Source organism: Pantherophis guttatus, chromosome 4, assembly GCF_059756535.1.
Source record: "Pantherophis guttatus breed Tessera chromosome 4, ASM5975653v1, whole genome shotgun sequence".
Taxonomy (NCBI): Eukaryota; Metazoa; Chordata; class Lepidosauria; order Squamata; family Colubridae; genus Pantherophis; species Pantherophis guttatus.
The window spans coordinates 131,176,992-131,191,131 of NC_142066.1; the positions used below are offsets into that span (position 1 = coordinate 131,176,992).

At 35.7% G+C, this 14,140-nt stretch overlaps 1 protein-coding gene across 13 annotated transcripts in view; it reads right to left on the reverse strand.

Moving 5' to 3' along the window:
- Positions 1-494: 494 nt before the first annotated feature.
- Positions 495-14,140, reverse strand: part of ARMC3 (armadillo repeat containing 3) — a 117,096-nt gene continuing 103,450 nt past the window's right edge. For 11 of the 13 annotated variants that reach the window (XM_060685038.2, XM_060685034.2, XM_087892809.1 and 8 more), the window contains 6 exons: positions 13,442-13,542; positions 11,988-12,092; positions 9,056-9,133; positions 6,152-6,349; positions 2,694-2,856; positions 614-1,047 (listed from right to left, as the gene is read on the reverse strand). In XM_060685038.2, coding sequence (XP_060541021.1) covers positions 838-1,047; positions 2,694-2,856; positions 6,152-6,349; positions 9,056-9,133; positions 11,988-12,092; positions 13,442-13,542 — 855 coding nt within the window. In that variant the 3' untranslated portion in view covers positions 614-837. Of the gene's footprint in view, positions 1,048-2,693; positions 2,857-6,151; positions 6,350-9,054; positions 9,174-11,987; positions 12,093-13,441; positions 13,543-14,140 lie in introns of those variants that run through there. The other 2 variants (XM_087892807.1, XM_087892811.1) reach the window with 2 other exon arrangements.

The window sequence follows — 14,140 nt, forward strand, 5'->3', positions numbered from 1 at the left end:
ATACTGATCATTACCACTTGGGCTGGGTAGGAATATTTGCTAGTTTAATTGTTGGTATTTTACAGTAGTTCTGAAAAAAGGGAAAATCAAAGTTTATTAATTTCATTTTCTGAGTTCTTTTGGTTTAATTTGGGCAGAATTTTTTTTATATAGCCTTTAGCATGGAGTCCAGGGACTCCCTGAATTCCTTACGGTGAAGCCCTACAGACCATATCGTTCTACTTCCCAATTCTACACAGCTGTAAAATGGTGTGGGGCAATCCCATCTTTCTTTTGTTGTCGCTCCTACATTAAAATTTGATGATAGTGATCCAGTTTCCTGTCATTTTGAGTTGAAAAATATTTAACAGCTATGCATTCTAAAATAGGCTTAATGTAGAAGGAAAAAAAAATCCAAATTCCCATCAAAAAGCTCCTCCTCTTGAAAGAAAATATTATTTTGCATCATTATCCCACCAGGTATCCAAAATAGTTCAATGTAATCTACAGCCATCCAAATGTTAACAGGTTTTTTTTATTTTTTTAGAAAATGGAGAACCACTGCAGCATTTTGCAGTAACTCTCATCACTCATTTTGCTCTGTAAATTTGAACAATCATTTGCTTCTCCACAGTTTTAACTTTGCAGATATAAAATTCTTTTTTATTTATTCAACGTCTTTTTAAAAATGTAAAATATAAATATAATCAACTTTGTCTCTCTCAGAACCTCTCTCCAACTCCCGGGAATAGAGTCCCATCTTGGAAAATAAGCCCTATATGTAGGATTGTAATAAAGCAAACTGAAATGCTAATAAGCAAATACATACATATATAGAGAAAGTTGAGAAAAAAATAATCAAATCCGTCGATAACGATCTGCCTCTGGACTTTCTTCTTTCATGAGACAGCCTGGCTGATACATGAGATCCACAATAAATACTTGAGGGGGAAGCAGAAGTCCAGGTATTCCCAAAGGAGAATCATCAACCAATTTCACCTCATTCCACCCTCTATTATATTCACCACGATATAAGCTGCAATTAATAGCAATTCTGTCTGCCAGAACCTATGAAAAGAAGAACAAGAATATACTTTAGTTTTGTTATGTTTGTGATTGCCATTCTGGTAGAATTACAAGATATAGGGTGGAAAAATCTGAAGGACCACTGCAACCCTAAATTTTTCATTACAGCCAAAGAGACACATCATTGATGATAATGCTTTATAATTTGGTATGCTAATGGTTAAAAGAGAAAAAGGAGAAGAAGTCAATTGAATACTATTTAATGAAGAATTATTGGGGTCAGTAAGGAGCCAAACAGCAGTTGGTTTCAGTCAATCTACACAGAAGACATATTCTCATTCCTCCTTCTGAGAATTCACTGGAAGAATGACTGCAGATGGAAAGATTATTGAGTTTATTATCCCCGCAAAACACAATGGACTTGTTTTTGACATGTTATTTTTCAAATTATATTCCTCACTGTATGATTCAGTGAAAATTACTTAGATTCTTAGTATTCTTAGTCAACAACTTGGAATCAACTGCATACAAAGTACATATATATTTAAATCTTCAAATACCTCTAATAATGGTATTATTTCTTATACATTTATCCATAAATACAAGGATTAACTTAAAAGCAATACCTCTAATGTTACAACTTGCCAACAGATAATAGTACTGATGCACAAGAAATTCTGACAGCTGTTCTTTTACTTCAGCAGGAAATTGCTGTACGAAAACTTTGTTTTACTATTGCCTCCAATTTTTCAGCATTCTGATAGCATTTATTACTTCCTTTTCATCAAACATGTATAGCATTTATTCAGTGCCATTTTTTGACATTTAGATATCTTTATCAATCTACTATCAAGCCTTACTCTATAGATTTGGTCAGTATTGTTATTTCCATATTACAGAAAACAAAGTAAGATTAAGAAAGTATGTCTAGTCTTCCCATAAATTTTTCTGACATAAAATGTGCTCCTGATTTGAGTCATAACAGTGCATACCTTTTCATGCATAGGGCTTTTTCTGTTTATTTTCAGTGTTGCATTGTATTTGCTTTGCCTACAAGTTCATTAAAGATTTTAAATGGAGCTTATAAAGCAGTGTACAGTAGAAAAATGCATATCTATTGATTGGAAATCAATACCAAGTATGAGCAAAAATAAACATATGGAAAAAATTGAATACTATAATTTGAATATTACAATACTTACTCTGAATCTGATGGAATAGTAGCATATACTCCATATTCATTAAAACTAAACATATGCAACATAGAGCAACACATTACACCAGTGGTGTCAAACTCAAGGCCCGCAGGCTGGATCTGGCTCATAGGGTGCTTAGATCTGGCCTGTGGGGCTGCCCTGGAACAGTGAAGGAGCAGCCTGCAGTACCTCTGCCATGAAAACGGAGCTCAGGGATCTCCATTTTTGCTGACAGAGGGTTGCAGGAGGCTGCCACGGCCAAAAATGGAGCCCGGGCGGGTCACACACTGTCTCATCAAGCTGTGTTTTTGCTGGCAGAGGGCAGCAGGAGCCATCATGGTTGAAAAAGGAACCTCAACAAGTGACACCAGCTGGTCATGCCCCCTGGCCATGCCCACCCACTCCAGCTCCCCAAAGTCAAACACAACAGTGATGCGGTCCTCAATGAAATTGAGTTTGACACCTCTGAGCTACAGAGTTAATTTCTTTTACCTTGAAAAGCAAAGCTCTGTGATAGAAGGTCCCTTTCTCAATCTTCCCAATAGGTACCACATTGCATTTAAGCTCATATTCAATTTCACTTATATGAAGCTCCCAGCTGAATTCATGTAGATTATCTCTTTCAATGGGACCACCCAACCTTTCTGCAACAAACCTGTTTTCAAATCAAACAAGGTAAATTAAATCTATTTTATTGTCATAATAGTTAATTGGCTAAGAAATAATTCTGCTTCTTCACAACCACTTGCATAGAGTTTATGGTGGATCCTTTCACAGCTCATAATTTATTTGTGTGCCACTTGGGCAATTATTTAATGGCAATAGATTCTAGGATAACATAAATATTGATCTGATCTAGCAAGACAATTTGATGTTCTAAAGGATAGATATCTAACCTTTTGGCTTGCCTGGGCTGCACTGAGTGAAAAGAATTGTCTTGGGCCACATTCAAAATATATAATAAATGCATATAAATCACATAATAATATTAAAAGTTTATGGACTTGTGGGGCTGCATTACTTGCTGTCTAGGGTTACACGCAACTTGTGGGCCATAGGTTGGACATGCCTGTTGTAAAGGACTCCATCCTTTGGATTTGTGAGGATAGGTTGTGGTTTCCACAACTTTGGAACAATACTCTTTATTATTTGTCTGTTCAGATTGAAATAAAGTGAAAGGATTAGATTAACAATTAATAGAAAATGTGCAACTTTTAATTTTTTGCAGGTTATCTAATATTGTTTTTGTGTTCTAATCTGTGACATCTAATCTAATCATGTATGTTTTCAGGACTTACCGTATTTTTTGGAGTATAAGACACACTTCCCCCCCCAAAAGAAGGTGAAAATCTGGGTGCATCTTATACACCAAATGTAGCCAAAAACGTGAGGCACAGAGGTGGTGGTGGTCTGTGGCAATCCCTGCAGCTTGGAACAGCTGATTGGGGGTATTCCAGGAGGCTGATCCACCTGCCAATCAGCTGCTCGTGCTGAATCAGGCTGCAATAATGTGCTGAAGCTGACCTGGCTGTTCACTATTTGCTGCAATGACATGTCAGACTTCCATCTTCTCCACCTAGCATGATTAAGGATTGGGGGCATTAGGAATTAAATGCTATCATTCAACAGCCTAAGGATGGGAAGCATCTCTTAAGCTTGCCACTATGTTTCACTGGCTCTCAGTTCTGTTTGTCCTATTTCTCACCTTTCTCATCTTGATTGTCTAAGAAGAAAAGCATGCAATTTAAACATGTACTTCTTTGTTTCAGCTATGCCAATTTAGTCACATAGAATCAGTTTCAATGCTAGTCTGGATTCTGAAGACACAATGGTAATAGTGTGTCTGGCAAATAAAATAACATTATATCCATTATAGTCTGTTGTTGTAAGTGTATGCTGAAGATTTGGTGATAGATGAAAATATTGTCTGTCTGTTAGATCATGCAAACCAAGCAGTACAGATTATTTTTTGAAATATTCCTATGTTTAATATCTAAAGGTTAATAAAATATCAGTTTATTGGGTTGGTTGGTAAGTAGCACACTTTGTTCAAATATTCCTTATTGAACCACCTATGAGAAAAAAGCTGTTTAAATGCCCTTCTTGCCCTAAATTTACTCAATCATGATTTGTATAGTTTGCTGCAGTAAAATGAGAAAGGCAGCTTTTGGCTCCAAGTGGACAGCAGAAACTGATCAGAGCTGTCAAACTGGTATTCCAAGATAGGTTGTCAATAGGCTTCTTTAATAATTAGCAAGCCTAGTTTGGCATAGCAAGACTATTCCACAAGTCAATACCTGTTAGGAGCAGAATGGATTTTAATGAAGAAAATGAAGCACAAACTGGAATCCAGAAGCTCCATGTGATCTATCAGCATTCCTTCTGCAGGCCTCATAGGCTGTCCCCTGAATATTCAGAGCCAAACATCTGAACTTTTTTTTTTTTTCATTTTTGGAATTGGAGACATTTAAAGGATAAAAAGAATCTCTCAAGCCTTGTTTAAGCTACTCAAACTACACATGGACCCCAAAATGGCAACCATAGCTATCTGATGAAAGCCTGACCATTATTTTTACCTGTCTCCTGTGTATGAGGAGCACATGTAAAAAAGAGGCAGGACTTCAACTGCATGGTCATGATTGAAGATTACCTAGCTCCTATGAATGCCTTTGGCCCAATGAGCATTGTCTACTTAGTGCTTGAGTGCAATCTTTAACACATTATGCTAAATCTGGAATGGTCCTTGAGTTGAGGGAGATTTCACACTTTGGGCCTAATATTCTGATGGATTTTTTGCCAAAGGAAGGAACACAACAGTGAGGAGAAGTGGCCAAACTTTACTCAATGATCCTTGGACGCCTGCTTTGCAAGAAAGAGGAGATGTGAACAATAGAAAGATAGAAATTTTGATACTTTTTGGGGTTGAAAGGTGGGAAATCTAAGTAAGTTAATTCATGGACAAATTTTGAGCAAGTGAGACAGATATTTAAACAAAGGGAAATGTATTTTTTAATTGCAAAGCTGCTAAGAATTCCATTATTGAGGGGATGGAATGTTGACATCATCAAGAGTGCACACTTGATTAGGATGGAATATCTGTGATTTCTCATCTCTTGCTTCCTAGATAAACTTTTTAGGTGAAGAATTAAAGACTATCTTGGCAGAACAAACATAGTCATGTTTGCATTATGCATTAGTCTGGGGATGGTCTAATTTATGTATGCAATTTGGGGCAGAGACAGCAGAGAGAAATAGGGGAAAAGTTTGCATCAGGAGTGGTAGAGGAAAGAGGGAGACAGAAAGAAGAGGCAAAGAAAAAGGTGGAATGAAATTTTGGAGAAAGGTTTGCAGCTTGATTATTTTAATTCTTCAGTCATGGTTCGATATAACCCTTTTTTCCCCTGAAACTCTTTAAATTAGGGGTGTCAAACAGGGTGCTTAAATCTGGCATACAGGGTCAGCCTGGAAATAGCAAAGGACTGGCCCACAGTGCCTCTGGCAGCCAAAATGGGGCATGGGGGGGGCGCATGCACTCCCTCCCCCCCCTAATTTGGCAGCTTGAGGCACCACGTTTTCGCCAGCAGGATGCTGCAGGAGGTGTCCATCCCATCTCCCCCTCCGGTTGGCCCATGGAGAACTACAATGCTGATCCGGCTCTCAAAGAAATCCACTTTGACACTCCTGCTTTCAATGGGTTTTATTTGCTTTACTCTTTTTATATATGAGTAAGTCACTTTGAAAATCAATTTAAATAATGTTCTATCTCAACATAGTCTATATAATTCCTACAAACTTACCCTAAATTATCTCCCAACAGATTAACAGTCATATTGTATTTGTGGAAAGTATTCAAAATAGAATAAAACGGAAATTCCAACCAGTAGACAGTCTAAATAAATTGTTTGAAAGATTCCCTTTGTATTGCTAACACATGCATTTGACATACTCACTGTGCAAGAGCTACCACTTGCTCTTTGCTGGTTGGTAGTGGCAGAATTGTTCTGGAAATCTCAGTAATATAATCATACAAGATGGGGTCAAAAGGGGGAATCCATAAAGCTTTTCCTGGGGTTTCAACTACTTTAGGTATGACTGCTTCCAACTCTTCATCTTTTGGTTTTTCTTCTTCTTTTTTCCCCTTCCCCTTCCTTTTGTAAAAAGGTAACACTGATTATTATTATTATTATTATTATTATTATTATTATTATTATTATTATTATTATTATTTATTGGATTTATATGCCGCCTTTCTCCGAAGGACTCAGGGCGGCTTATATCAAACAAAACAATCCCAATAAATACAAATTAAAACATACTAAAACAAATTAAAACCAATTTAAAACAGTAGACCCTATCAGTCCTAGCTAGGGTGTTTAAACAGGCAGGTCTTAAGCTCACGGCGGAAGGTACGAAGGTCGGGGGCCAGCCGAAGACCCATGGGAAGTTGATTCCAAAGGGTGGGTGCGGCTACAGAGAAGGCTCTACCCCTGGGTGTCGCCAGCCGACATTGTCTAGCCGACGGCACGCTGAGTAGGCCCTCTCTGTGGGAATGCACCGGGCGATGGGAAGTCGATGCTGGTTGCAGGTGGTCCGACAGATATCCTGGGCCTAAGCCATGAAGGGCTTTATAGGTTAACACCAGCACCTTGAATCTCACCCGGAGGGCAACTGGCAACCAATGCAAGTCGCGCAGGAGAGGTGTAACATGGGAGTATCGGGATCCTCCCATTACAACCCGTGCTGCTGCATTCTGAACCAGTTGAAGCCTCTGAGTGGTCTTCAAGGGCAGCCCCAGGTAGAGAGCATTGCAGTAGTCAATCCGGGACTATATTAGAAATATCTTTCTTTCTAAAGCTTTTATTTTAATCAGCATAGAAAGGACAGAGGCTCATTCAGAAAAAAGAATTATGAGATTCTTCTCCAAGGTACATAGCACAAGAAGTATTTCTGTCGTATTAGAATTTTCCAGCACTTTTCAATGATCTCTCTTCTAACTTCATGTTCAAAATAATATTTTGGGGTTTCTTCCTACATACTTTTTTTTTTTTTATAAAGAAGCAACCCCAGAGTTCCAAAAATTTTAGCTAATTGTCATAAAATATTTATATTTCCTACCATATATTTCCTACCAATCAATAGTGCAGGTGTCACTAACATGGGACAAGTCTTTTTCAATTAACTCCCATTATAATTATGATCCAGGAGTTTCTTATACTCCACATCTGGCAAGCTTTCAATGCACATATTAGAATATGCACATTTTTGTTAGAAAATTCAGGTTGAAAAAATGCCACAGATAACTTATAATACATAAAGAAATCATCCCCACTGGTAATGGTTTGTTTGGTTCTGGCAATCCTTAAGTTACCTCTATAAAGTTTTTATGGTAATGGTGGAACTGGAACCTGCATAAATTCAGTTATTTAAGGACAATAAAGCTCTAGTGAATAGAAAGAACCTTTTCTTTAAAAATCTGAAAAGACAGGAAAAAGCAAGCAAGCACGCACACAAAAAAGCAGCAAACAAAAATATAAATGCAACAAGGAGAGAATCGATAAAGCTTATTCAATGAATCAAAGGAAAGCAAGTTGCTATAAAATCATGAGCACATGGTCAATTTATATCTATGCCCATCCTGGATGTGCAATATAGCTCTGAATAAGTGCTTCTTATGATATATTATACCTGAGGCCGAAGGTCATAATTTGCAACCTTATTCTGAAATTATGACTAATGGCAACTCAGAAATAGGTCTTTTCAGCGGTAACCTTATAGCCACAAAACATCCTTCTAAAAATGTCTGCCTACTTCTTATTCTATGATTTTCTCACTAACAAATATGAATTTTTGAACATTAATTTAGACCTTTTAATTTTCTTCTGCTGCTAAAATATTCGGTGTTTTTAAACAGCATTATCTCTGTAATATTTTAGTCATTTCTTTACTGAAGTTATTTTATTATGTGTTATTTGTGTTTTTCTTAGTGTCACCCTGAGAGCTTTTACCTGCTGGGAATACAAGACCACCAATCTACTATACACTAAATGAAGTAGACTGGTATTGTAAAAATATGTTACAGTTACCCATTTAAAATATTTTGAAACAATTAATAGCTGCACATATTTCAGTGTGGTTTGGAATTGCTATGTTTAACTGAATTGAATCATCAGAGATTGCTATGCACAAGTTACCATGGCATTGGTTTTATTTAGGTGCCTTGCAGTAACTTTAAAATGTTAAAACTTTTAAGCACTTAACAAAGGGTCTGAATTCTCAGCACTATTTCTAAACAATTTGAGACCTGAAAAAAAGAGTAATATAAGAAAAATGTATATGATCTGAAGAAAACTCAGAGTATAAGAGTAATATAAGGAGGATGGACCCAGATGAATGCTATTTTTCCATGCTAGATTGTTTTGGTCACATATAATTTAATGGATACTGGATAATTTGATATTGAAAAAAAAGCTCTGAGAATATTCAGAAGTGGAACATTTCAATTACATCCTGTGACATGATGAATGTACAAGGAAATCTAAGAAAAAAGTATTGGCTGAAGCTCAGTCTGACTAACATGGATGGGCTGTTTGCTATAATTAATACTGTTTTCTAAATTCATTTATCTATTTAAGTAGAAAAGGGCTTCATATTGATATGAACAAGAAAAGGCAGAGTTGTGACGTTATACAAAAAATAACTGCCAGGCTACAAAGAGACTGTTTGAATTGTATGTTATATCTGGTAGTGGAAAGCAATACTATGCTAATCAACTTTGCTTCCTTGAGCTTGTTTTTAGAATGTAGGCCCTTGGGCCAAACTCTTTACCCTCAAGCTTGAAACAAGAATACCAATACCTTGATCCTTTCTCTCTAGAGCTTCCTTTACTGATTGAAGAAGACCGTCCTGGAGAGTCTGGTTTTTCATCCAATGAACTATCAAAATTACAAAATAATTGCCAATATCTCTTCATTTCTGTAAGGCATAGGAATTCTTAACGAACTGAGAGGAGAAGGGAAGCATTATTAAGAATCCTTGGGGGCCTTCCAAGCAAAACCAATAGGCAAAATAATTTTCTGTGGAAGAATCCTTTCCTTGCACTCCAATGGAATGCAGTACTAAAAACTTACATTCCATATTAATTTAACTTTTGCTTGCTTCCATCTTTTATAACTACTTGACTAAGCAATTAATTTTAAAATTATTTAAGTCAGTTCAGTCATATTTACAATCAGTAGGCACCTCAAAAATAGCTGCTTTTAAGGCACATTTCCATATTTTTTATCAAGTAGCACCATTATGGAAGCCAATGGAGAATTCAACAGATGAAGTTGAGCCATTTTGAATGAATCCAGTGATTGTGGTTTAAACAGATGATTTATGGTTTAATGTCTTAGGTGAAAGCAGCCAACTGTGATATATTAAATATAAACCATGGCTTCATGTAATATGTGCATTCCCACTGTTTTCTAGATTGGAATAAAATTTTTTGCATTTTCAAACATGGCTGATGGGGGAAACATACATCACCCTCAAAGGATTCATGGTGCAACTATCCTTGAGAGGTGGATATAGCCCCATAACAGTGCTTTGACAGAACACAAATTCTTCTTCCATTTTTGTGTATATGGTGGGGGGCGAGGGTGGGACTTGGATCTTTCCTAATCATCTTATCCAGACAATTGTGTCACATGAACTGCTGTGTTCTGAGATACAGAAGGATGCTTTCGGAGAAAAAGCGCAGGGGCAGAAAGGCTATTCTATTTTATTTGGAGTGTACAGTAATAAATAGATACTACATACTACTCTGTCCTCTTTGTGTCCTAGTTTGTTTCTTTTTTAGCAAAAGCAGTAGCAAAGAATATATCCTTAATTACACCAATTGTATCAAAATAAATTAGTTGACTTTTGATCACATTAAAATAAGTTTGAAGTTAATTTTTTGAGTCCTCTAAGGTAAATATCCATAAAGACCCACTGAATCTGATAGGGTATTTTCTTGGGGAAAAATTCTGCATAGGACTGAGTATAGCAAACTAGTTTGGATTCAATCCATTTAATCTTTTGGGCAATTATTAAGAAGCTGTCTACTGTACTATGCAATACCAAGCTAGCCTTATAGAGGCAAAAAAAAAAAAAAAAGCCATTCACTAGAGATGCAGTAATAAAATATATGTACGTAAATTATTGGGTGCCTATGTGTAGAGATAGATATACACATATATACTGTATTTTTCAGAGTATAAAATGCACTTTATTTTGGGGGGAGGAAAATAAGGGGGAAGAAAATCTGCTTGAGAGGCTCTCTGTTTTTGCAGCCTCCAAAAGCTCCGTTTGCAAAGGAGCCTCTCTTTGCAACCTTTTGGAGGCTGTTTGAGAGGCTCTCTGGGAGGCTGCATTTGCAGCCTCCAAAAGGGTGGGGGCCGGCGAGTGGGCAGGGTTACATTCGGTGTATAAGATGCACCCAAATTTTCACCCTCTTTTGGGGGGGAGGAAGTGCATTTTATACTCTGAAAAATACGGTAATTTAACAATGGTAAATGTATTTCATTCCATGTTTGAATCAGGAAATATATGTGACTATTGATAATGTCACATGTATATCCTTTTAGCATATTTATATTAATATATATAAATATTGTTTTGTAAGTGTCTTAAATGATTATACAGTACAAAAGACACAAGAGCTATCTCGTTTGCAGTTGAAATCAGAGTAGTATCAAGAATCCATTGGTGTTAATGCTATGTAATATTGATCTTAGTTGCTAATTAAAACATATAAAACATGATGTGAGTTGCTAGTTCTGCTTTGATTACCACCAAGAAGGTTTTCTCTGCTTACTACCACTTATGAATTAATGAATTTTCCAGCTTCTATATGTAGATAACACTCTGGATAATTTTTTGAGTCTGGAAAATTTACTAGTGTTAATAAATAATCAGTTATTTTCTGGACATAGAATACAATATAGTACAGGTAGTCCTTGGCCTACAATCATTCATTTAGTGACCATTCAAAGTTACAATGGCACTGAAAAAAGGCACAAGACCATTTTTCAAACTTATAATGATTGAAGCATTCCCATGGTCACATGACCAAAATTTAGATGGTTGATAACCAGCATGTATTTATGACAGTTGCAGTGTTCTGGCATCAGCTGATCACCTTTTGCAATCTTTTGACAAACAAAATCAATGAGGAAGCCAGATTCATTTTTAAAAAGTGTTATTAATTGAACAACTGCGATGATTCACATCTGTGGCAAGAAAGGTTGTAAAATGGACCAAAACTCACTTAAGTCTTGCTTAGCAATGGAAATTTTGGGTTCAATTGTGGTTGTAAATCAAGGACTACCTAGATGTAGCTTTTACTAGAAATCACCATCTTGCCAGATAAAGTCAGAACAAATAGGAAATATTGCATAAACTCTTGTTTATCTATTACTTAAAGCCTCAAAAGGAGTTTCATGCAGGAACTTAGTATCATAATGGAATTTGTCTTAACCAGTGTGGCAAAATAGCTTATTACTGATGCCACAATGATTGATAGATATGAATGAAACTACATAAAGTTAAATTGGTGTCTAAAAGGTGCCACGAGATTTTTAAATTTGAGAATCTGTTTTTCACAGAAACTTCCATAGCTTTCTTATTTTAGATCATCATTCTTATTTCAAACTCTGATAAAGGAAGTAGCTTGATTTTTCTAAAAAGAAATCTAATTTATACATTTTTAAATGTACAATTCATGAAAGATAAAAGAGCAGTTACAAAAATTTAAATACTTACTTATTTCTGCTAGATTTCCTGACACTGCTGGCAGACACCCCAATTCGAGACGCTATGATCTCTTGTGGCTTTTCTTCGATTGTTATGGAAATTGCTGGGTGTTCACTGAAACAGAAAGGATGTTATCGTATCAGACATTTATTCTGCATATTGCTCAGAATAAAACATCTGAAAATTTAATTCTTTTTCAGTGCTGCTGAGTTTAGCCTAAGAAAATTCAAACAGGTTGTTTCTATAGGTATTAAATATAGCATCTTAGTTATGGAAGTTGTGACTGAGCAATGAGATTTTAGAGTGGAAAATATATATGAGATTAAGAAATAATTTGTTATTTCATTTTATGTACATAGACACAATTTCTCCCTATATATGTATATTTATGTGGTGTGAGACCAGTTTCCTTCTATCACTTCTACTTCTTTTGTGTGTACTTAAATCCTATTTTTGTATGGGTATTACCTTCTGTTGATATGGATGCTTCAACCTAATTTATGAAATTTGAGAAAATGAACATTTCTTAAGGCAAATGATTCTCCTTACACACTAGTGTTGAGTGAAACTAATAAGCTGTGTAGAGAGCTGGAAATATGAATACTGAGGATTTAATGCAGTCCAGTTTGTGCATCCTTTCCCCCTACCAGAAGATAAGATTGCTTTAAATAGCACTTACTTATATACTACTTCAGAGTGTTTTACAGCTGTCTCTAAGCGATTTACAGAATCCACATATAGCGCCCAACAATCTGGGTCCTCATTTTACCGACCTCTTAAGATGGAAGGCTGAGTCAACCTTGAGCTGGTGAGACATGAACTGCCGAACTGCTGGCAGGCAGCACGCAGCAGAATTAGCCAGCAATACTGCATTCAAACCACTGCACCACCATGGTTAGATTAATATTAATGCATATTTTAAAAAGCTGAACCTCAAAACTTTACGTTTATGAAAAGAAATATTAAAAACTCGGTATTAATGGAACTCTGCTCTTTAATGGCCTATTGAAATAGCTTTGAACAGGATTGAACTTGCTGATCAGCTATAACAGAGGTGTCAAAACTCATGGCCTGAGGGCCAGATGTGTTACATGCTGGCCACCCCCACCCCCATTTTAGCGAAGGGGGGGAAGTTTCAATACATCATGTGATGACAACTTGTTACGGGTTTGACACCCCTGAGCTATAAAGTTTCTTGTGTGAACTCATTAGCTCTCCACCCACCACTTGAAAGAGATGTTGTAAGATTAATGTGATTTACTATAAACACTGCCTTTAGAATAAGGAATAAATACAGACATGTAAATCTCTTAGTGGAAAGAGAAGGTTATTTGGAGCAAGACATTCCAGAATATTTCATGAACAATGGAAAACCTTTGCCTGAAACCTTGGAGAATTGGATTGGCTGGCTTTGGATGAAGTCAATTATTAAGTCTCTATAATAATCTTATTAGTAGACTCACAGTTCTGATAGTTTAGCATTTATTAAAATTATAGCACGATGATCATTAAGCTCCTGAGCACAGAGTTCCTCCAGTGACAATAGTTTTTCACCAGGTTTCACCTATAAGAAAATTTCAATAAGGTATATGATATAAATTGCCATCTCTAGAAAGTTTACAAACGTTATTGGGAATTCTTGCTAATACTATATTAGTAGTATTAATATTAATTTAGTGTTAAGCACATAAGAATAATGTTCATGAATAAAATGCCTGAAATGAAATTCAGCTTCATTTTAGCATATGAAGATTTACAGTTATATTCAAACTAAGATTTTTGATTTAAACAAGCTTATTAGTTTATTAAAGAAACAATCAAACAAATAAAACAAGTTTATTATTGGTTTATTTGGCATCTGACAAGATGTTGTTTTAAATCACAATGTTTTACATAACAAATATCTATTCAAGCCAGTTTTTAAGTTTCTTTTAAATGATCAATTTTATTATTGTACATCATAATAAAACAGATATTACAGTATTAAGCTTTTTGAACTTTTTAACTTGAACTATTTGCATGAATAGCATTTAATTATTAAAAAACCCTGTTAAAATATTTATTATTTTACTGTTGTTCCTGTTTTGAATGATCTTTTGTTCCTTTAGACATGTTACAAAATTAGTATTTTTATAAACATCAGCAATAAAATATACACTGAT